The sequence below is a fragment of the Heteronotia binoei genome, chromosome 9, assembly GCF_032191835.1.
Source record: "Heteronotia binoei isolate CCM8104 ecotype False Entrance Well chromosome 9, APGP_CSIRO_Hbin_v1, whole genome shotgun sequence".
In the NCBI taxonomy this organism is placed as follows: domain Eukaryota; kingdom Metazoa; phylum Chordata; class Lepidosauria; order Squamata; family Gekkonidae; genus Heteronotia; species Heteronotia binoei.
Window position 1 is genome coordinate 126,754,141 of NC_083231.1, and position 24,146 is coordinate 126,778,286.

The 24,146-nt window shown below is 44.2% G+C and overlaps 1 protein-coding gene across 2 annotated transcripts; it reads left to right on the forward strand.

Moving 5' to 3' along the window:
* The first annotated feature begins 1,204 nt into the window (after nt 1-1,204).
* LOC132577457 (zinc finger protein 330) lies at nt 1,205-24,146 on the forward strand. 2 transcript variants are annotated; one of them, XM_060247246.1, is made up of 10 exons: nt 1,205-1,304; nt 7,014-7,139; nt 8,338-8,357; nt 8,449-8,519; nt 9,497-9,576; nt 14,032-14,158; nt 14,881-14,985; nt 19,994-20,040; nt 22,031-22,148; nt 23,071-24,146. In XM_060247246.1, exons 2-10 carry the CDS (start codon nt 7,020-7,022, stop codon nt 23,349-23,351), a joined length of 969 nt encoding a protein of 322 aa, XP_060103229.1. In that variant the 5' UTR covers nt 1,205-1,304; nt 7,014-7,019; the 3' UTR covers nt 23,352-24,146. The 2 variants fall into 2 exon arrangements, with proteins under 2 accessions (XP_060103229.1, XP_060103230.1); XM_060247247.1 differs by having other exon boundaries at nt 1,213-1,300.

A 24,146-nucleotide genomic window follows, 5' to 3' on the forward strand; every position in this document is an offset into this window, starting at 1 on the left:
GGATATTATAGCATTGGAGAAAGTTCAGAAAAGAGCAACTAAAATGATTAAAGGGCTGGAACACCTTCCCTATGAAGAAAGGTTGAAACGCTTAGGGCTCTTTAGCTTGGAGAAACGTCGACTGAGGGGTGACATGATAGAAGTTTACAAGATAATGCATGGGATGGAGAAAGTAGAGAAAGAAGTACTTTTCTCCCTTTCTCACAATACAAGAACTCGTGGGCATTCGATGAAATTGCTGAGCAGACAGGTTAAAACGGATAAAAGGAAGTACTTCTTCACCCAAAGGGTGATTAACATGTGGAATTCACTGCCACAGGAGGTGGTGGCGTCCACAAGCATAGCCACCTTCAAGAAGGGGTTAGATAAAAATATGGAGCAGAGGTTATTAGAGGTTATTAGAAGGGGTTAGATAAAAATATGGAGCAGAGGCTATTAGCCACAGTGTGTGTGTGTGTGTGTGTGTGTGTGTATATATATATATATATATATATATATATATATATATATATATATATATATATATATATATATATATATATATATATATATATTTGGCCGCTGTGTGACACAGAATGTTGGACTGGATGGGCCATTGGCCTGATCTAACATGGCTTCTCTTATGTTCTTATGTTTCTCTATTTGTCGCTCTCTCTCTCTCACTTTCGCTCTCTTCTGCAATTGCGAAGATTTCCAGAAGGGCAACCCTACATGTATGAGAGCAGATCGGCTTATTCCCAATATGCAATGCTATACTGCAATTAAAACATCCTTCATCTGGACCATTTTTGATTTTGCTTTTATCGAGGCTTCCTGATGGTTTTGTTATTTTAGAGCAAAGCAGGCAGCCCTAAGTATTTGCAGCCTAGTTTGTCACAAACAAGTGTTTTCCCACAGAATGCGTTCAGATCGGAAAGAAGGAAGCAAAACGGAACTAAGGGCAATTGCTACAGTGGGTCAAATTGAGCATGCCCAGTCCTTGCTACCTCCTTATCTCTGAGAACGCTTTTCTTGGGTTTTCCAAGATACACAAGCGTTTTTAGTTCTTTTCTGCCGTGCTTCTTAGCCTGACCCTGTATTCTGCTAAGCAGTTCTTGCCTCGCCTTCTCTAGTTTTGTCCCGAGACATTCCCAAGCCTCATAGCAACTGAGGGCAAAATGAAAGCATGCAACCTCTGGTCTTATTGCTATTGAGCATGCTCGGTATGTACTGAGCATGCTCAGTAGCAGCGAGCGATTGGCACTCCAAGCCGGTTTCCGCACACATTTGCCTGTTCTTGGTGTATGGGAAGTAAGGCCAGGTGAGTGAAAGAGTTGGGAGGAGGTGGAAGGTACAACCTTAGAAACAGAAGGCGCAAACTGGAGGCGCGTGGGGCAGAATGCTGGGGAGCCCCAATAGGTAGATTCAGAAACGAGGGCAGGGATTTGCATCTCCCCATACATTTATGGGGGTGGGGGCGCAGTAGCAGCAAACCTCGCATTCAAGCTGCTGAAAGCCAGTAGCGTTCTGGGCTGCTTGTTGGGGCTTGTAGCCAGATTATCACAAGGTGGTGTCCAAACTCCCCCCTCCCCGCCTTGAGGCTCCAAAGCTGACACAGTTGTTATCTTTTGAGTTTTATGGCTATTTTAGTTAGGCTAAGTCCTACTAAAGTAAATGAAAACCCTGCTGTAGAATTGACACTAAGTGGTTCCCAATTCTAGAAAAAATTGACAATGATTCAGTTTATATAAGCTCCTAAAACAAATGTAAAGCCTATAAAGAAATCTTACTCTGTTGAACCATATCTCCTTAAGGCACCTTGGTGTCTGACTTAGCAGTTCTTCCTGTAAATGCACGATACAGCCTACATATCTACTTGGTGTTCCTGATGTTATTAATAGTTATTTTTCTCTTTCACTTTATCATAAATGAGATCTGATAATGTCTGAGTATGATAAGTCCTACCTTCCCTCCCCTCCCCTCCCCTCCCCTCACTTCTATATGTATTGCTGATTTTTTTGTTTTTGATGGGGGGGTTCTTTTTCTTTTGTTATAGTCACTATGTATAAAAACCAAAACAATTGTGTCTGAAATGAAACTCCTGTGTAGGTTTACCTCTTCATGTATCTGAGGCAACCCCCCTTTTAGTAGGGTGAAATTCAGTAATGAGGCTTATGGAAAAAGAGGCAGGTAACTCCTGAGTCCTGCTCATGGCTTTTCTCTAAAGACCTGTTGTCCTGTATCTGCAAATAATGTTGCCTGATTAGGATATTATTTACTACTCTGCAAACTGTAATGTTACCTTATTTTAGGCTTGATGTATACATGCAAAGGAATGAGGTGATAGAATGAACGGTGCTGCTTTAGACTTTAGGTGTAGGCTTAATGCAGTGGCCAATAGAGCCATATTATTAAAAGAAAGGAAAGGACTCTAGGTGAATGCTTAGATTTGTTTAGAATAATTCCTTATGTTAAAGACTCATCAAGTGGGAAGAATGCCACCACATTGCGCTAGTTTTCTGCTTGCATGGAGTTTCTCATGTACTTGGAAGTGGTGTCCATTCTACCACCTCAGCATCCAGCTTCCTCGTGTCCCTGCAGCAGTTAGTCTGTATTGGTTGTCTTCTCGGACAATTCCACACTAGACCTTTAATCCTGGTTCAGCCCTGTCCCCAAACTGACATTCTACACTTGAATAATGGAATCATAGAAACCAACTCTATTAGTTTTGATTCTATTGTAGAAAATCAGTTTTGGGACAGGGCTGAACCAGGATTAAAGGTCTAGTGCGGAATTAGTTCTGAGTGATCTATTTACTATCACATACTACCATTTGCTTTTTCTGTGGTATACATTTTCTGGTGATGGCCTCTAAACCCAGAATTGTTCTCCACTATTCCCAAATTCATGGAAAGTAGCTACAGATCCTCAGTAGTAAAATAATGTCTTATTCTTACACATACACAAAATGTTGGTGAGGCAAAATTTCCCTTTGCAGAAGCTTATCTTAAGCAGACTTTGTCTGTGTGCCTAATAATTCTATCTTTGATTATAGTTTCACTTTATACTAATTTGCCTGGGGTGGACATTATGCTAACTGACCTGGTTTGTTTGGATTGTAGAAATCTGAAACAAAGTATAAATATGACCCATTAAATGATACAGAAATTACATAGCAGGAACATATTTACAGCAACAGATAGTAAACGGTGCAGTCCTTTACCATTCAGTTTGCATAGTTTGCAGAAAACCAAGAGAGTGGGAGCCTTCCTGACCTCATCAGGCAGACCATTCCATAAGGTTGGAGCCACAAGAGAGAATACATGAGTAAGGCAGTTGTTGATTTTGCCCATTTGCAAAACTAAGCTGCAGCATTCTTCATGAACTGGAGTTTCCAAGTTGACTTTAATGAGAGACCAGTGTTGAGTACATTACAGTAGTCTCATCTTGATGTTTCCTTGGTGTGAATGCAGGTAGCCAGATTAGCTGGTGAAGGCAAGGGACCATTTTGTAGACTAAACTGAGTTTGAAAAAAGCATTTGTTGCAGGTACATTAATGTGCTTCCCTAGGACAGTGATGAATCTAGTATAACTCCTAGGCTTACTATGCAGATGTGTGTGGACATTTTATATTCAGGGTGATGAGAACCAAAGTGGATTTTGAAGAGCTTCAAAAGGATCTGGGTGAGTGGGTAACAACATGGCAAATAAGGTTTAATGTGAACAAATGTGAACAGATGCAAACTGGGATAAAAATCCTACCTTTATGTGCTGCACTGTCAGTGGCTGAGAACAGACCTCGAAGTCATAGAAGTTAACTCAATGAAAATGTTAGTTCAGTGCACAGCAGCAGTGAAAAATACAAGTTCTGTTACGTGATATTAGCAGCAGGACTAAAAACAAAACAGCCATTTGTGTAATACTTTTGTGCTTTTGTGCATATCTGTGGTGTGACTGCTTTTGGAACACTATATAAATTTCTGGTCACACTATCTCAAAAAGCTGTAGCTGGAAAATGTACAAGAAAGGTGACCAAAGTAAAGGAGCATATTCTCTGTGGGAAGAGGCTAAAGAGCTTGAGGCCTTTTTGTTCAGAGGAAAGGTGACATGAAGCAGACTGAGGATTGGCTCTGCAGAACTGGGCATTTTTAACTTCCCTTTCAGAAGCTGTTAGTGCTCATAAAAACAAAAGACAGGTTGTCCAATCTTGTTTTTCCTCTAACATCCATTGGTGAGGTGGGAAGAGTTCTTTTGTGAAGGATGTTGGGAAGGAGAACTCCCCTCTATTGCTTTTCTGTTCCAAGTCCCCATGCAGCTTCTTGCAACTAGAGATGGCAGCACCCAGCTGAGCCCTGCATGAGGTGAGCACAGGCAGTGCCTAGATGAGCTCTGTGAAAGGCAAGAGGGCAGAGGGCACTGCCCAGCTCAGCCAAGCCTTTATGGGTGAGGGAAGTAGCGCCTGGCCTATGTGAAGTGAGGAAGGCAGAACCTGGCCAGTTGGTTAGGCAGGCTACCTCTTCCTCCCTCACTCCATCTCCCCTTTGGGAGACAGCATCTTCCTATCTTCCTCCCTCCTTTGGAGGTAGAGCCAGGGCAGGTGGGGGAAGGGGCCTTTTCCCAGGGCTGCTTATGCCCGTTCCACCCTTGCTCATATGGTTCTGAGGATAAATGGAAGAATGCTTTGAGACCCCATTGTGGAGAAAGGCAAGGTAGAATTGAAGTAAATAAAAATATACCTGAAGACGGAGGGCAGGTAAAAGGTTGGTGATTGGGTGGGAAGGAGGCAGAGAAAGTTCAGGATATGGCGGCTGTCAGTTGGACGGAAAAAGGAAATAGCGTGGGGAAATGGAGATAGCAAAAATGTGTGCCCTTTGCAAGTCCTTGCTGGTTCCCCACTGGCAACTGGCACTGTGAGGTGGGCGGGGCTGGAGAGGGCTCTCACAACAGCTGCCCTTTCAAGGACAACCTCTGCCAGAGCTATGGCTGACCCAAGGCCATTCCAGCAGGTGCGAGTGGAGGAGTGGGGAATCAGACCCGGTTCTCCCAGATAAGAGTCCGCACACTTAACCACTACACCAAACTGGCTCTACATGAGTTGAATGCCCCCAGTAGAGGATTTTTACTGTGCATGTATGCGGTTTGTGAGGCTGGCAGGTAGTGAATATATTTACCTCAGTGCATGGTTGTTTGTTTTTCGTATTTCTGCACTGCCTTTTCCCCAGGGGTGCTTAGGGCAATGTATATGTATCAATTGTGAGGCAAGTTAGGCGGAGAGGAGGGGAGGGGAGGAGAGAGTCTGATCAATCTTCAGCTACCCCATGAACTTCATAAATGAGTGAAATTTGAATGTTGGTCTCCTCAGTCTCTCTCTCTCGGCTTGACTTCGCGAACGAAGATTTAAGAAGGGTGCAGTAGTCCACGTCTGCTGCAGGCTCGCTGGTGGCTGACAAGACCAATGCGGGACAGGCAGATCCGGCCACAGTGGCTGCAGGGAAAAGTCTGATTTGGGGTTGGGGCTGTAGCAGTGCGATTCTTCCTCAATCTCCTTTTGTCCTCAAGACCAGCTATGCGTGCGTTCTCAAAGGAAGAGACAGCCTGGTGGATGGTGTGCCTCCATGCTTTGCGATCTGAGGCTAGGTCAGACCACTGGTGATGGTTGATGCGACAGGTGCCAAGGGATTTTTTCAAGGAGTCCTTGTACCTCTTCTTTGGTGCCCCTCTATTTCGATGGCCGGTGGAGAGTTCGCCATACAGGGCAATCTTGGGAAGGCGGTGGTTTCCCATCCTAGAAATATGCCCTGCCCAGCGCAGCTGAGTCTTCAACAGCAGTGCCTCGATGCTGGTAACCTCTGCCCGCTTGAGGACTTCAGTGTTGGTCACAAAGTCACTCCAGTGGATGTTGAGGATGGTGCGAAGGCAGCGCTGATGAAAGCGCTCAAGGAGTCGCAGGTGATGACGGTATAAAACCCACGATTTGGAGCCGTAGATGAGGGTTGTCATCACAACCGCTTTGTAAACATTGATCTTTGTGCCTTTTTTCAGATGCTTGTTGCTCCACACTCTTTTGTGCAGTCGGCCAAATGCACGGTTTACCTTTGCCAGCCTGTTGTCAATCTCCTTGTCGATCTTGGCATCTGAGGAGATGATGCACCCCAGGTAGCTGAACTGCTGGACTGTCTTCAGAACTGATTCACCCACAGTGATGCAGGGAGGGTGATAATCTTCCTGGGGTGCAGGCTGGTGGAGAACTTCTGTCTTCTTCAGACTTCATAAATGAGTGAGATTTGAATGTTGGTCTCCTCAGTCTAAGCCTTAACATAATATCCATATAGCCTCATCAAGATTTTCTGCTTCAGTTGACAGATCTTAGCAGACAACTGAGAGTTGCTTCATGCATACAACAGTGTTTTGTGTGCCGTCATGAGCCAAGTAGATGGTTGGGTGGTGGTTGGGACCAGACAAGAGATAATTTCTACTAATGCCTGGTGCTAGGTGTCTTCCCCACACAAGAAGCTACTCTGCTGTGGGCCTCCTGTGTCAGGGGAAGGCTCTTCATTACAGAGGAAGCTTCTGTCCTTAGCAGGACAGATCCATTGAATTTAACTCACTTGACTCACACCCATCAGGCAGGACTGACTTCATTATTCATAAGGGCTTCTGTTTCTTTGAGGATATTTTTATTTCCAGAACTTGTATCCAGATCTGATTGCATACTCTTCAGACCATCTCAGAACCTTCTCATTATGTTCTCTTTACAGTAACATCCTGATGTTTAAAAGCTGCCTGTGACTTGTTTGAGAGCCCTGGGCCAGCCATATCATTAATCTTATTTTTTATTTCCTGCTTGGGTTGTTGAGTTGAATGGCTAGCATTGGGGTTTCCCACCTAAACACATTGGGTCAATGCATTAAAACACACTAGAAAGGGAGAACAGATTGTAGTTAAAATAATGGAAAGAGACCTTTTTAATAGGATTCCAATTAAATAATTGTGTTTCCTAAAGTCTGACAAAAGTTATATTTCTTTTCCAGAAGTGAAGGATGCCTAAGAAGAAGACGGGTGCTCGTAAGAAGGCTGAGAATCGCAAAGAACGTGAGAAACAGATAAGAGCTTCAAGAGGCAACATAGATTTGGCAAAACATCCCTGCAATGCTTCAATGGTAATCTGACAGCATACATTTCTTTCTGCAGTCTTGTGTGCTAAATCTGAAGCACTGGTTTTAAAATATTTCTCAATCTTTTATTTTTAATGTTGAGGGAAGGAGTGTAGATTTTCAAGCTTGAGACCTTGCAAGAAGCACTGGATTTTATCAAATCTTCTAAAACAATTCATACCCCTGAAAGAATACAGTCAGATCATTAAGGTTCCTCTGAAGCAACAATCATTTTGTTTCCCTCTCTCTTTGTGAATGTATAAAGATGCTTTATTTCGTTGCACAGCTGGTCCCTCTAGCTCATTATTGTCTGCAGTTAGGGGCCATGTGTCTCTAAGGTTTCAGCCAGAGACCTTTCTCACCCTTCCACAAATCAGGAACTTGGTCTGCATAGCAGACTTTACATCTCTCATATTTAATTCTCTGAGAACTTCAGAGAACTTGGTCTGTTATATCACAAGATCCATAATTTTGCTAAATGTTATTAAAATGTTTCTTAAGCACCTTTTCCCTACATAGTAGATGCACAAAGAGGTTTACATAAGAATGCTCAGGGGCCTACATACTCATAAAGATAATAGAGACACTAAACTATAATCCACACCACCAACATAAGACTTCCCATTCCCTTTTCTGTGCAGAGAAAGAGGCAGTTATCTCATGCTGAGCTTATGTTGCTTCTTCCTGCCCCCCAAACTGTCCAGTCAACAGCCCTGCTAGGCAAGAGCCCCAAACACTTTCTGAAAACGCTTAGCAGGTGCCAAGAAAGGAGTTGGTGAGCACCACGACACCTCTGAATACCACTTTGGAGACCCCTGTTTTAGAGCATGAAATGGCAGACTCTTACTAGCCTCATAAAAATGCAGAGTGGCACAATTAAATTGTAACCAACAAACATTTTTATGCTATCTGTATTCCAGATATGATAGAAGCATAACATTTCCTATTCTCTCCAGGATGCAGTAAATTGCCAATTTAGACATATGACATTTCAGAGTAAAATTATAATGTTATCTTTTTCAAGAAAGCAGCAGTAAAATCTTCCATTGGTTCAGCTTGTGATGGCAAGCTCAAGAATTTATTTCCAAAGCTCTATCTGCCGTTGTACTAAAGCTAGTTGATTTAAGACATTTGTTTAAATCTAGGTTTTATGGGATTTCTTACAAAACATTTCAGTAAAAATATCTATCTACTTCTCTTACAGGAATGTGATAAATGTCAAAGGTAAACACACATTTTGTTCATTATTTGCCTTAAATGCTACTTTTTTAAAAATGCATTTTCAAGAATTTGTTTAACCTCTGTGTTCTGACAGGCGGCAGAAGAACAGAGCATTTTGCTACTTTTGTAGCTCAGTTCAGAAGTTACCCATCTGTGCACAATGTGGTAAGTGTACACTTCACATTTTTTGGTTCTTATTTATTCCCACAGTACTTTTGCTGTGCATAGAATTGGCATCTAGCATTGTCATCTGATCATAGTAATTTGTTTGATTTTATTGATTCTTTAGGTATTATGGGATGCTGTCTTTTAATTCTGCGTGTGGGTCTAACGTGTTTTAACAGTGCTTGGATATATTTTGTTTTAAGGAACAGTGGAGGAAGGGATTAAAACTATTTTCCAGTTTCACATTGTGCCCTCCCAGTAATTGTGGGTGGTGATCTTTCCTGCCTTCTCTCTCCCTATAGCATCTCTCTTAGTGCTTGTGAAATCTGTGTGGACAAAAAGATACATGAAAGAAAGGCTGCAGCAAAGAGAAGGAACTGAGTGAAATCTCATCTACTCCTCCTTCTGTCTGTGGTGTGTCCAGTGATGTAAGACATTTTGTGGGTCAAGACTGAGACTGAGGCAATTTCTATGAGCTCCCACTTTTCACTGAACAACCCCCCCCCCTCCATTGGTGAAGCTTTTTGTACACACAGCTCTCACAATCTCCAGGATTTGGGAGGTCTCACATATTTCTGGGAAATGCGGAGGCAGGAAAGATCGATGCTTATAAGTGCTTTCTGCTCACTCACCATAAAATCCAACCCATTTTTCTTTCTTTCTATTATTGTGATGTGATATTATAAAACTAAAATTGATCCATGATAACCCAAAGCCCTCTTCTATCTTAGAAATATCACCAGTCTTTGATGAGATTTTATTTTTAATTCTTAACATTTTTCTTTACCAGACACTTAAGAATGTTTGAAATTATTTGGTATGATTTCTTCTAGCACTATTAACAGGTTGTTACAAGCATAAAGAAGAGGAGGAGAGAATGATGTGTGCCGCCTTGCAGTCCTTGGAGGAAGGCTAAATAAGTTGATGTTGTTTCTAAATAGTTTGTTTTTATATAAGCTTTCTTTCTTTTGTAACAGGGAAAACAAAATGTATGATGAAATCTTCAGACTGTGTCATAAAACATGCTGGTGTGTACAGCACTGGCCTTGCGATGGTGGTATGTACATGAAAGAATAATCACTTTCAGGATGCATTACAAGTCGACTAATTTGTTACAGCAATGTCATTTTTGTTCTGTCTGTGTTAAAGTGAAATATGGAAATCATTTGGCCATTCCAGATATGATTGGGAATGCTTCTCTCTAGTTTTGCAAAGCTTTGCAAAACCAGATATTTGGACTTCCAGTCCACACTTTTCAAGACAGGTGGTAAAATGCTAATTGCTGGATAGGTTAATAGTTAGGCCCAATTCAAATGCACAACCTAGTAAGGCTTTGACGTGGCACAATCTCAGGGTCTCTTTAATTTGTGCTGCAAGCAACCCTTTTAAAGTAGTTCTGCAGCTTATGCAAAGATCCTTCACAGGTGTTTTGCTGGTGTCCAACTAAGCACAGCCTAGCTTAGCTGAGATGCCATGTGAGTGTGGAGTCCCAGCAGAGAAGTTCGGTTGCCTTTAAACTGAGTCCTGAATTGTGTGAATGAGGAACAGAATTGATCTTGAACTCATGAAAGGGTAGATCACCAAGAATAAATAGGATAGGCTTTTAGTAACCCAATCCAACAGTTCAACTCAAACCCTTATATGTAACTGGGAAGTGGGACTTAGGGTTAATAATAATAATAATAAATTTATTTTTATATCCCGCCCTCCCCTGCCAGAGGCAGGCTCAGGGCAGCTCACAGGACATGGTATAGCCATGATTTCAATAAAATACAATCATTACATTAAAACAGATTAAAATACAGTTGAATTACATTTATAAATTAAGTTAAAAATTAGATAAAACAGTTAGCCATTATGAGTTGTTAATTAAAGTGCTACAATTCAGAAACATGTATAGGATGGCTAGAAGTCAATTAGCCGGGTTCCATCTTAGAAGAGGGCGGTTTTGCAAGCCCTGCGAAACTGATTCAGGTCCCGCAGGGCTCGCACCTCCTCTGGGAGTTGATTCCACCATCGGGGGGCCATTGTTGAGAAGGCTTGCTCCCTCGTTGTTTTCAATCTAGCCTCCCTTGGTCCAGGGATTTTTAAAAGATTTTGAGAACTAGATCTCAGTGCTCTCTGGGGAACATATGGGGAGAGGCGGTCCCTAAGGTAGGCAGGTCCTCGGCCATATAGGGCTTTAAAGGTAATAACCAGCACCTTATAACGAACTCGATACACAACTGGCAGCCAGTGCAGCTCCCGCAGCCTAGGCTGCACATGTTCCCACCGAGGTAGTCCCACTAACAGCCTGGCCGCTGCGTTCTGCACTAACTGCAGTTTTCGCGTTCGGTATAAGGGCAGCCCCATGTAGAGGGCATTACAGTAGTCCAGCCTCGAGGTGACTGTTGTGTGGATCACAGTTGCCAGGTCACTACGCTCCAAGAAGGGAGCCAACCGCCTCGCCCTCCTAAGGTGGAAAAAGGCGGATTTAGCAGTGGCAGCTATCTGGGCTTCCATTGACAAGGAAGGCTCCAGTAGCACTCCCAAGCTCTTGACCCTGCGCACTGGTATCAATGACGCACCGTCAAAGGCTGGTAGGGAGATCTCCCCTCCCGGCCCGCCGCGACCTACGCAAAGGACCTCAGTCTTCGCTGGATTCAGCTTCAGTCCACTCAGCTTGAGCCAGCCAGCCACGGCCTGTAACGCCCGGTCCAGATTTATAGGGACATCGCCAGTCCAGCCGTCCATCAATAGATAGAGCTGGGTGTCATCAGCGTACTGGTGAAACCCAGCCCATACTCCTGGGCAATCTGGGCAAGGGGGCGTATATAGATGTTAAACAACATCGGGGAGAGAACTGCCCCCTGAGGCACCCCACAATTAAGTAGGTGTCTCTGAGACAGTTCTCCACCAATTGAAGAAGAAGAAGATATTAGATTTATATCCTGCCCTCCACTCCGAAGAGTCTCAGAGCGGCTCACAATCTCCTTTACCTTCCTCCCCCACAACAGTCACCCTGTGAGGTGGGTGGGGCTGGAGAGGGCTCTCACAGCAGCTGCCCTTTCAAGGACAACCTCTGCCAGAGCTATGGCGGACCCAAGGCCATGCTAGCAGGTGCAAGTGGAGGAGTGGGGAATCAAACCCGGTTCTCCCAGATAAGAGTCCGCACACTTAACCACTACACCAAACCGGCTCTGCCACCCTTTGTCCCCGACCTTCAAGGAAGGAGGAGAGCCACTGTAAGGCTAGCCCCCGAATTCCTGCGTCGGCAAGACGGCGGGTCAGCAGCCGATGATCGACCATATCGAACACAGCCGATAGGTCTACCATAAGAACATAAGAGAAGCCATGTTAGATCAGGCCAATGGCCCATCCAGTCCAACATTCTGTGTCACACAGCGGCCAAATATACACACACACACACACACTGTGGCTAATAGCCACTGATGGACCTCTGCTCCATATTTTTATCTAATCCCCTCTTGAAGGTGGCCATGCTTGTGGCCGCCACCACCTCCTGTGGCAGTGAATTCCACATGTTAATCAGCAGCAGTACCGCCGAGCCGCCTCGATCCAGATGTCGCCGGAGGTCATCCATGAGGGCGACCAAGACTGTCTCTGTCCCATGGCCCGGGTGGAAGCCGGACTGGCATGGGTCTAAGGTGGAAGCATCATCCAGAAAATCCTGTAACTGCACTGCCACAGCCCTTTCTATAATTTTGCCCCAAAAGGGCAAGTTTGAGACCGGCTGGTAATGCGCCAATTCGGCCGGGTCTGATGTAGCCTTTTTCAGGAGAGGGCGGACCACTGCCTCTTTCAGGGGTGTTGGAAAAGAGCCCTCTGAAAGAGATCTATTTATGATGTCCTGTATAGGACATCTTAGCTCCTCCTGGCAGGCCTTAATTAGCCAGGAGGGGCATGGGTCCAGATCGCAAGTTGTTGGTCGTGCAGTGCCAAGGATTCTGTCGACTTCCTCCAAGCTGAGCAGGTCGAAGCAGTCCAGGATCAAATCAGAAGACATGCATTGGGCCTCGAGTTCACTTACTGTATCTAAATTGACAGGGCAGTCGCGGCGGAGCGACTGGATCTTGTCTGCAAAATTTTTTGCAAAAGCCTCGCAGCCTATCTCCAATTCCTTAACGTTTAGATTGCCCTGTGGCAATGTAGTGAAATTCCGAATTATTCTAAACAATTGTGCCAGGCGCGAATTTGCAGATGCAATCTTAGCTGCAAAGTATGTTTTCTTTGCAGTCTTGATTGCCGTCTCATAGGACTTCATAAACTTCCGGTAAGATGTTCTAGTCGCTTCGTCGCGGGTACGCCGCCATTGCCTCTCTAGCCGTCTGAGACCTTGTTTCAGCTGGCGTAACTCCGGGGTGCACCACGGGGCCAGCCTAGTCCGAGGTCGTAGAGGGCGTCGAGGTGTGATCTCCTCTATGGCCCTAGAGAGCCGGCTATTCCAGGTCTCAACCAGGCCATTGAGAGAGTCGCCAGAGGGCCAGGGATCCCGCAGAGCCATTTGGAACCGTTCCGGGTCCATCTGGCTCCGCGGGCAAGCCATAATAAGCTCATCGCCTAAACAGGTTTGGGGTGGCATATCTACACGGGCCCTGAGGGCGAGGTGGTCCGACCATGGCACTGCTTCAGCGGTTATATCGCCCACCGTAACCCCGGCCGCAAAGATCAGGTCTAACGTGTGCCTGGCCTGGTGGGTGGGGGTTGTAACAAATTGAGAGTCCTAGCGTCACCATGGAAGACACTAGGTCTGTCGCCTGACTGGAGGTTATATATGTTGCCATTTTTTCTTTGATTTCATGCAGCTTTTAAGTCAGGAATTTTTTTTTTTAATGTCCATGCCTTTTTAATTATTTTTTTATTTTATTATATTTATATCCTGCCCTCCCCTATCAGGCACAGGGCAGCTAACAACAGTTAACAATTTGATAACAGATTTACATTAGTACAATAAAACATTATTAAAATATTTAAAAGTTTTAAATACGATTTCAGATGGTGTTTGGTCTGGTTCAAAATAATTTATGTTAATACTGTGGGATGGTGGATACTATCCAGTTAGTTTTGTTCTCCTATGTACCTGTAGTTAGTTTTGCTGTCCTACGGAAGCATTCAGCACCTGGCTTGACTAAAACTCAATAAATAGCTGAAATTGGGTATATGTGTATACACACAAAAAGTCATGTTATTTTTGAGATAAAAATACCATAGCAGATGTGAGTGATTACCCTTTGGCTATAATTTCAAGGGTTTAAAAAATTAAGTAAATTCTGCTGAAATTGGTGTAATTTAATTTTCATATTTAGACATTTGCTGTCTTAATGATAAGAATATGAAGCACGGTGGAAAATAATAAGCTAGTTTTTAGTTCTGTAGAGATTTCTGAACTGTCTTAAAATGTTTCCTGTCACTGGCTATTTGGAATGAGTATATGTTACTCATTAAGCAGAATGCTATTCAGTAGAGGTCAGCCAAGATCCACAGTAATTTTTCCCCCTGTCTTATTTTGCAGGGGGCTATTTGTGATTTCTGTGAAGCCTGGGTTTGCCATGGCAGAAAATGCCTCAGCACACATGCTTGTATCTGTCCACTTGCAGATGCAGAATGCATTGAGTGTGAGAGAGGAGTCTGGGACCATGGTTAGTTGATGATAACAAAGAAAAACAAATGTTTTGACTTGATTACTTGCTAACGTTATGCTGGTATGTTTCTTTTTGCTCTTGCTGATTCATTTATTATGTAACTTATTGTAACTCATGTTCACCAGAAGGGATTTCACAGTATGTTCTGTTCTGTTTACATTTATGAAAGGTCGACATTGGTCAGGTGATCTTCAGCATATTCAGAAACCTGCCACAGCTGGTCTCTGTTTTTCCTCCCCTTTGACACACTTGCCTGGCACCTGGCTTGGTGGGGTTTTTGGCAACTTCATGCTCAGCTCTGAGCCTGAGGACTATTTATTGTGTTCATGTTAGATTACTGCTTTTGTTGCCTGGGCATATTTTTATTGACTTGTTATGTTGTCGGTATTGTATTGTTTTAGTTGTGGTCTGCCTCAAGCAGGTTCTGGGGAGGTGACACAACAGATTTTCTAAACAAAGACAGACTAAGGGGAAAGAAGTCCAGAGCTGGACAAAACCAGTTGTCAACTGCAGTCTGTGCACCTGGCTCACTCTACTTCTACATAAACAGTGCACTGCTTCATAGTGCTGCCAGATCTTACAATGCAGGCAAGCAAAGCCAGGTTTTAGGCACAAAGCATTTTCTGTGAATGGCTGATCTCTGCTTGGTGGCAGACTGGAAGGAGACTGGTTTTGGTTTTTTAAGTTGTGTTAAATTCTTACTCTTATTAATCTTCTAGGAGGCAGAATATTCAGCTGTTCCTTTTGCCATAATTTCCTCTGTGAAGATGATCAGTTTGAACATCAGGCCAGCTGCCAGGTTCTGGAAGCCGAGACCTTTAAATGTAAGCTGTTCTCTTGAAGCTCCTCTTAGTAAAGGTGATGCATCTTTAACTCTTTCCACAATACCACTTGAAATCGGGACTGGTGTGGTGTGATTTCCTAAATCAGTGATTCCACAGACTGTATTAGCTACTCAAAAGTCAGTGGATTGTGGAATGCATCTGAACTGGGGGCGCAATTGGGAATAGCAGTTTTCATATCAGGCTGGATTTTAAATGTGATTCTGACAGGGCAGAATCATTTCCTGAGGGACTTTGCACTCACAGAGCATCTTGCTTAAACTGGACTTGTACTGGTGCAAAGTAGCTATACGTGGCAGAACTCAGTTTAAATGAGTCAGTATACAAATCCAAAAATTCACAGGAAAGTGCTTTGGCCTGGCCAGTGTCACATTGGCTATTCATACGGGAGGGTTACTCCTTCAGCCCCAACGATCGATGGTCTGGAATGCGCCGGTCTGGCATGGGATGTGGGGGAGGGGTTGGCGATTTGGCTGGTGTACCGTCCGCCTAACTCACTGGCCAGCGCCTTACCAGCTCTGATGGGGGCCATGGCAGGGTGGGCATTGGAGTTCCCAAGGCTTATGGTCTTGGGTGACTTCAATGTCCATGCGGATGACATGGCCTCAAATCAGACGCTGGACCTAGTGTCTTCCATGGCAACACTGGGACTCTCCCAATTTGTTACCACTCCCACGCATCAGGCCGGCCACACATTAGACCTGATCTTTGCGTCCGGGATTCTGGTGGACGATATCGCTGCAGAAGCGGTACCATGGTCGGATCACCTGGCCCTCAAGGCTCGTGTGGGTGTGCCGCCCCGACCCTGTATGGGCGGCGAGCCTATTTTGGCTTGCCTGCGGAGCCTGATGGACCCTGAGTGGTTCCAAATGGCTCTGCGGGATCCCTGGCCCCCTAGCGATTCCCTTGATGATCTGGTAGAGGCCTAGCATGACAGGCTATCTAAGGTCATCAACAAAATCGCTCCCCGGCGTCCTCTGCGCCCCCGTAATAGGCTGGCTCCGTGGTACACCTCGGAGTTGCGCCAGCTGAAACAGGGGCTCAGACGACTAGAGAGGCGGTGGCAGCATACTCGTGACGAAGCGACGAGAACATCCTACAGAACGTTTATGAAGTCTTATGAGATGGCAGTCAAAGCTGCAAAGAAAGACTACTTTGCGACTAGGATTGCGTCTGCAAATTTGTGCCCAGCACAATTATTTAAGATAGTTGTGAATTTGACCACTCTGCCTCAAGGCAGACCAAATATGAGGGAATTGGAAATAGGCTGTGAGGCTTTTGCGAAATTTTTTGCAGATAAAATCTCGTCACTCCGCCAGGACTTTCCCGCCACATTAGATGCAGTACAAGAACCCGAGGCTCCGTGCCTGTTCTCTGGTCTTACCTTGGACCACTTTGACACACTCAGCCTAGGGGAAGTCGACGGAATTCTCTCTACTGTGCGCCCTACAACTTGCGATCTTGACCCATGTCCCTCCTGGTTAATTAAATCTTGCCAGAGGGAACTTAGATATCCTGTACGGGATATCATAAATAGATCCCTCTTGGAAGGGCAATTCCCAACATCATTGAAAGAGGCTATGGTCCGCCCCCTCCTAAAAAAAAGTACAGCAGACCCGGCCGAATTGGCGAATTACCGACCGGTCTCGAACTTACCATTTTTAGGTAAAGTTATTGAGAGGGCAGTGGCGCTACAGTTACAGAGTTTTTTGGATGACACTTCCGCCTTAGACCCCTGCCAGTCCGGCTTTCGTCCAGGCCATGGGACGGAGACAGTGCTGGTCGCCTTGGTGGATGACCTCCAGCGGCATCTGGATCGAGGCGGCGTGGCGGTGCTGATGTTGTTAGACCTGTCGGCTGCGTTTGACATGGTCGACCATCGGTTACTGACCCGCTGGCTCGCTGACGCAGGGATTAGGGGGTCGGCCTTACAGTGGCTCTCCTCCTTCCTTGATGGTCGGGGACAAAGGGTGGCAATTGGGGGAGAGCTGTCCTGGAGGCACCCACTAGTGTGTGGAGTGCCACAAGGGGCGGTCCTCTCTCCGATGTTGTTTAACATCTACATGCGCCCCCTTGCCCAGATTGCTCGGAGGTTCGGGCTTGGGTGCCATCAATATGCAGATGACACCCAGCTCTATCTACTAATGGATGGCCGACCTGACTGCGTCCCAGAAAACCTGGACCTTGCATTGCAGGCCGTGGCTGGCTGGCTCAGGCTGAGTGGGCTGAAGTTGAATCCAGCGAAGACGGAGGTCCTTTGCTTGGGTCGCGGTGCTCCGGGAAGGGAAATTCCCTTGCCAGCTCTTGACAGTGTGCCGCTGAAAGCGGCCCACAGGGTCAGGAGCTTGGGGGTTCTTCTGGAGCCTTCATTATCAATGGAGGCACAGATAGCGGCCACTGCCAAGTCCGCGTTTTTTCATCTTCGGTGGGCAAAGCAGTTGGCCCCCTTCCTGGAGCGCCGCGACCTGGCAACGGTGATTCATGCTACGGTCACCTTGAGACTGGATTACTGCAACGCCCTCTACATGGGGCTGCCCTTGTGCCGAACTCGGCGGTTGCAGCTGGTGCAGAACACGGCCGCTAGGCTGCTATTGGGGCTCCCAAGATGGGAGCACATGCGGCCAGGGCTACGCGAACTGCACTGGCTGCCAGTGGTCTACCGAGTTCGTTACAAGGTGCTGGTCATGACCTTTAAAGCCCTATATGGCCGAGGGCCTGCCTACCTGAGGGACCGTCTCTCCCCATATGAGCCCCAGAGAGCACTGAGGTCAGCTGGTAAGCACCAGCTGAATATCCCTGGACCAAGGGAGGCCAGATTAAAGACCACCCGGGATCGGGCCTTCTCCATTGCGGCCCCACTGCTGTGGAATCAACTCCCAGAGGAGGTACGGGCCCTGCGATGTTTAGACCAATTTCACAGGGCCTGTAAGACATACCTCTTCAAAATAGCATTCGCCCATACCGAGCTAAGATAATGTCGCTGTGTATGTTTTCTTTTCTTCCCACTGAATTTATGAAGACCTATTTAGCACCTTAATGTTAATTTTAATGTAACTGTATATTGATTTATGATGATTTTATTGCTATGTATGATTTTATTGTATTGTATTGCATTTATACGTTGTGAGCCGCCCTGAGCCTGCTTGTGTGGGGAGGGCGGGATACAAATAAAAAGTATTATTATTATTATTAGTATTATTATTTAAATTGAGCCTGTTTGTTTTTGCAGTGCTGTTAGAAGAGGATACAGCTTTTCCCCTTTAGTTATATGCACAGTCCCTACTTTCATTGTGGCATCTATGCTATTAATGAAAATCTTTTAAACATAAAGATTGGTGTATAAGAAGTAGATGCAGCCCTCCTATAGAGACTGAGAGACATCAGAGCAGCCCCCCCCCCTGTCCTAACAGCAGTGTTGGCAGGGAAATGGGATGGGGGATGAGGAACTGGGGCTGTCTTTGGAGCCCCCGCTTGGCTCCCCATGCCTTGTTTGTTTCATTATAGTTAAGGTGTTGATTATAATTTTTCAGTTAAATATTCTTAAGTCTTATAAGTTGTGGTTGTACATAGTGAAATGATCAGGTGAAATTCCATGGGAAGGCAGTGTTGTTAGAACAGAGGTCTCTTGTTCAATAATGTTCATTGGCTGGAACATACACTATCTATTTGACAGTTCTCAGATTTGAGTTCCTAACATTTTTGATTAATGTGTCACAGTGGAAGACAAGACTTCTGCTGGACATGTCCAGTGCAGTTGCTTCCTAAAGTAACTGAGCTAAGTTAGGAGACTTCTTAAACCCTTGCCTACTGCCTCCCACTATCTCCAGTATGCATTTATTTTCTCAGTTGAATCCAAGGCAGTTTACATTTTAAAAGAAAATCAGTATCAGATGGCCCAAACCTTTCAATAATCCTGAAAATTAAAATTGCAGTAATATAAAACCTAACAATCTAAAACCAACAAACTACAGCAGTTTAAGGGAGAGTCAGTGGCTCAGTTGGTCAGAGTCCTTGCTTGGCATGCGGAAGGCCCCAGACTGAATCTCTGGAATCTAGTTTAACCAAGGAAAAAAAAGGGGGGGGGGTCCAGGAATAGGTGACATGGAAAACCTCTGCCTAAGACCCTGGAAAGCTGAGGTCAGTCAGAGTTGACAACTGGTCTAAATTATTATTTATTATTTGTGTTTTTGCCCAGCTGACTAAATTGGATTAAAAGCGACTTGAACAATTGTGGTCTTCATCATTTCCTAGGGTGTGGAACCTGAGAGGGGAAACCATGATGTTATCTCATGCTATGTTACTTTGCTGTGTAGATTTTGGTCATTTTGATCATATCAAGTAGCTTTATTGTTCCATCTAGTTTGTTGTGTTCTGGTCTGGCAGCAGTTTCCCAAGGTTCTCAAGCAGAGATAGGTCTTTCTGAGTAACTACTCCCTGATCCTTTAATTGAAGATGAGCTGAACCTGGAGACCTTCAGCATTCAAAGCAAACATCTCTGAGGCATGTTTTCTCTCTGTAGGTAGTGTCATTGGTCAGGGTTGTATATGCTGTAGCTGTAGTGCTTTTGTGGACTGATCCTGCCCTTTGTGGTTCTAGGTGCTTCTTTCACAAGTGCCAGCTACATGATCACTGTGTTTTCCTGATGTCCTTTGTGTATTTCCAGTATTGCCTGTCTATCATCCTCATTCTTTTTTTAAAAAATCTTGCTTTGCTGTTTTCCTTTGTTGTACAAACAGAGAAGAAGGTGTCTTCAGCTTAGTGTAAAAAAGAAAGTGTAACATTGGGTCCAAGCAGTGAAGGGATATCATTACAATTTTTTATTCATTTCTAGGCTAAGCATTCATTTTCCTTGTACTTGGAAGAGGCACAGCCTTGGAAAGCCTGAGGCTGTCCATTAAACTGTATAGTCGACCTTGGTTTAGAAAGCAGAAGCAGAGAGCAAAGCCACAAAATCTCATTATTCAAGCACACATTTTGTCTTGCTTAATAGGTGTTTCCTGTAATCGACTTGGGCAACACTCATGCCTCCGTTGTAAGGTAAAAGTAAAATAATTTTGAAGCAGGTGTATTGGGTTCCCTGTTCTTATACTTTAAAGGTGCTGGCAGTTTTTGTCATATCTTTCTTTACAATACATCAAAAATGTTGGGGTTTTCCCCCAAAAAGGAAAAGAAAAGCTGTCTGTGTCCTGTTCCTCGCATGCTTTGATCAATGTACCTTCCCTGCTGGGTTCTTTGGACATCCCTGAAACTGCTTTCCTTGTATTCAAAGCCTGAAATGTTTCATCTCTCCCGGGCTGCTTCTCCACCAGTCTGCTTGTGCCTTTATGAGTGGGATAACAGGTCATTATTATGTGCTGTTGTGTTTTTGGTGACTTTACAGGTGCAAGGTTCTGAGCCCTGTTCTGATAGCAGAATATCTTGGGGCACTCTCAGTCAAAAAAGAGATGTTCCAATCCTAACCATCAGAAGGCTCATTTTATGCCATCAAAATAAGTCCTTTGTGTTGTGAGATGCCTCTCATGATAGCGGCAATAAAAAAACCAAACTGCTGTTGTATTTTAAATAGCCACAGAGGGGGATGTATGTACCATCACAGGTTTCTCCCAACAATTTTTCATTTAAGGATAACAGTACATAGAGGTACAGACCGCAACAAATAGTATGAGGTGACTCTTAAGAAAGTTAGCTTCTGTTCATTATGTCCTGTGAATTTTCTATTCCTTTTTTTAGTCTGATATATCACATCACATTGCTAAGTTCAGAGTCAGTTGCAATGAGTAAGAGGAGGATGAGGGTAGAACTCTCTCCCTTCCATTCTACCCTGTACAGATCTTCTCTGATATGAAATTGATGTCATCAAGGAATTCTGCTTCATCTGGCAGTAGCTTATATCTAGAGGCCAGTTGGATTATTGCCCTGAGCATCTTGCATAATAAATATAAACACACATCCCTTCCTCTGGGAGTGTCTTACAATGTGATGCTGCGTGGAGTCACTTCAGTTCAGGCACTTGAAATAAAAGGAATTAGACTAGAGTAACTTGGCATAAGATTGCACTGTTAATCTGTGTCCCTTTGAAATGTCTTAGTTCAAGTGCTTATTGCTTCCCTCTTTCCCATTATTCCAGAGATGTCATGGTGGTGTAAGTGAACTTCCTAGGTAGATCAAGTGGCCCTAAAGTTTTTTCAGCTTGTGGGTACCTTGCAGTTCTGACACAGGGTGATTGATGGGCACAGCCGTGGAATGACTGCCACAAGAGGCGGAGCCAACCACGAAATGTCAGGGAGGGAGTCTGATAATAGATCCAACTTTCTGGGCAGATGCTTTGCTTAACATGATGACTTTTAAGAATGAATATGTTTAAAATATTTTCTTGTCTACACAATAAGTATACATATTGAACTAGCAAAGAAATCCTCATCTAGCATTATTTGTCTTCATTTTGCAGACCTCTAATTCACTTATGCAAAACAAAGGGAAAATGCTCCCTCTTCTGACTGTCCCCTTTAAAGCACAAGCCCTTCTCCTACCAGCATGTGTAGCCATGACAGTGCTGAAGGGCTGGTGGGAGCTCCTGGCACATGTATTCAATAAGAGGAGAGATTTTGATGGCCAGATTTTGAGAAGTGAGCAAAATTTGATGTAGTGATATTATTACTTTATGCCTGAATTATCAAACTATATTCAACCTGGGAAGATATGATGATTTCAACAGAAGTTCCAGCTAGATCAGAAACAAATCCCACTGTGTTATTAGAATATTATTCTGCTGTTTGCATAGCACTGTCTGCATTATACCATAAACATCAAAAACACAAGAGACACTGTGGCAACCATGGGTGCCATGTTAGGAACCCCTAAAGTAGATTATGTTCTTATCTCATCACTATTCCTCTCATCTTTGGCAGTCTGTTGACTTCTGATTTCCCCTCCCCCTTTGAGGGGTGTGTGTGGGTCTTGCAGCAGCTTATTTTCTTCTGATTACACATTCTTGTGTTTTCTTTTCCCCACTCTCTATTCCCTGCAGGCTTGTTTCTGTGATGATCACACCCGGAGCAAGGTTTTCAAACAAGAAAAGGGACGTGAGCCTCCCTGCCCAAAGTGTGGCCATGAAACACAGCAGACCAAAGATCTGAGCATGTCGAGTAAGTTTGCACACGGAAGGGGATTAAAAAAACCTGTCTATCTCTCTCAGTACTGCAGCATGATAAGCATTTTCATAACACGTACGCATTTCATGTTGAGATTTTCGGGGAATAACTTAGAAGTCTCTCACCATCATCTGAGCCCCGAAGGAGATAAATGATTGAGGTGCAAAAGAGTAGCCATAGAGGCTTCTAGGCCTGATCAAACAAGCTCAAGGACTGCACAGCTTCCCTTTCCTCCCCCAGCAAGACTCTGGGAGATTTCTGCACTTGCTGCTGTACTTTATAATTCCCCATGTGATGAGTGTTTGTCAGAGACATTAGAAGCTTTGGAGATGCAGCGGGTATCTGTGACTTAGGCTGAAAACAACCAAACTAATAGCACGTTCTGATTTCCAGTATCCCATTGCAAGTTATTTAGAACTTATGATGATAAATGAGCTTTTTAAGGGTTTGGCTGGAGAGAGAGTTAAATCCTATCAAAACCTGAGGGAGTGCATTTGTTATATTGGGTCTGGCGTGCTCCTGCTTACTGCATCTGGAGCACTCTTCTGAACGCTTTACAGATGAGGAACGTATTCCCGTCATTTATCCCCTTTTGTCTCCCTTTACAATAGGGAAGAGAATTTATTTTGTCCAGCAGGCACCAAAGTTAAAACAAGTTTTTAATTTTAGTTTGAATTTACAATGTATACTTGGGTCCATTGTTCCATCTAAGCTGAGTTAGTGTGCTCACAGTTTTTTAGCCTCTGGCTCAAACATTTTTGTCTTGGCTCAGGAAGTGACAAAATTAATTATGTGGAAATAGTTATAGGACTGCCTTGTCACAGTATTGTAAGTGCTGTTTACCACAAACTCTCCATGGTGGATAGTAACAAACAAAAAGGCAATTTGTGAACCTTTCTGCCATTTGCTTCTACAGCACGTTCGCTCAGATTTGGTCGACAGGCAGGAGGTGAGGATGCCGATGGGGCTTCTGGCTATGATGCCTATTGGAAGAACCTCTCCACTGGCAAAGATGGAGATGCTGGTGATCATGATGAGGAGTACGATGAATATGAAGCAGAGGATGATGAGGAAGACGATGACCATGAGGAAGGAGGGAAGGATCTGGAAACGGAAGCTGCTGACTTATTCAGCAACTTGAATTTAGGAAGAACCTACGCTAGCGGGTATGCGCACTATGAGGAATCCACTGATTAAGGCTGGAAGCCTAAGCAGCCTAAGTAGGAAGCAAGTCCTCTCTAACATGGTGGGACATCTGAGTAGACATGTTTAGGATCTGGTCATAAGTCCATACTTATGGTGGCACTAGTATTTGAGAGGAGCTGTGTGTATAATTAGTGATTTTTTTTTTAGTGTGAACACTGGAATAACTTTGCTAGGCTTTCAAGGAGCAAAGCTTATTGGGAAAGAAAGGGAATGGAGATTCTACAGATCAAAATGTGTATGGGTACTAAAGGGAAGGATTGGTGAGTAAAATGAATTCAAGGTTGCATTGCTTTAGGTAATGTGAGGTAAGGATTCGACTTAATGCTCTGTCCTCCCCAGCGTAAGCCAGATAAGGCCATTTCTGTTTCTCTGCATTCATTAGACATGAAGTTGTTTTCTTGAATGATTTTGATGATATTGCTGTTATCATGTTCCATAAACTATCAATATTGGTGGCAAGGGACATTATTTTTATGTCTCAAAAGCAGTCTCCTGCAAAAGCTAGATTTCCCTCCCCCATAAATATTGATCCACCTTGAGCATTTGGGGAAATGCTTGCTGCAAGCTATTGTATTCAAAATATAAATCGAAATTAAAGTTACTTTGACATTTTGTGTAAGCAAGATCAATCAGTACGTTCCTTTGCAGTGCACTTCTGGATCGTTATCTGATTCTGCCTTTTTTTGAATGCTATACATTAATTGTAGAGTTCACAACCACTTTCAGCGTGACCTAAACAAACCTTTGATCTCATATTTATCACAATAAAAATGTCACTGTGTCCTC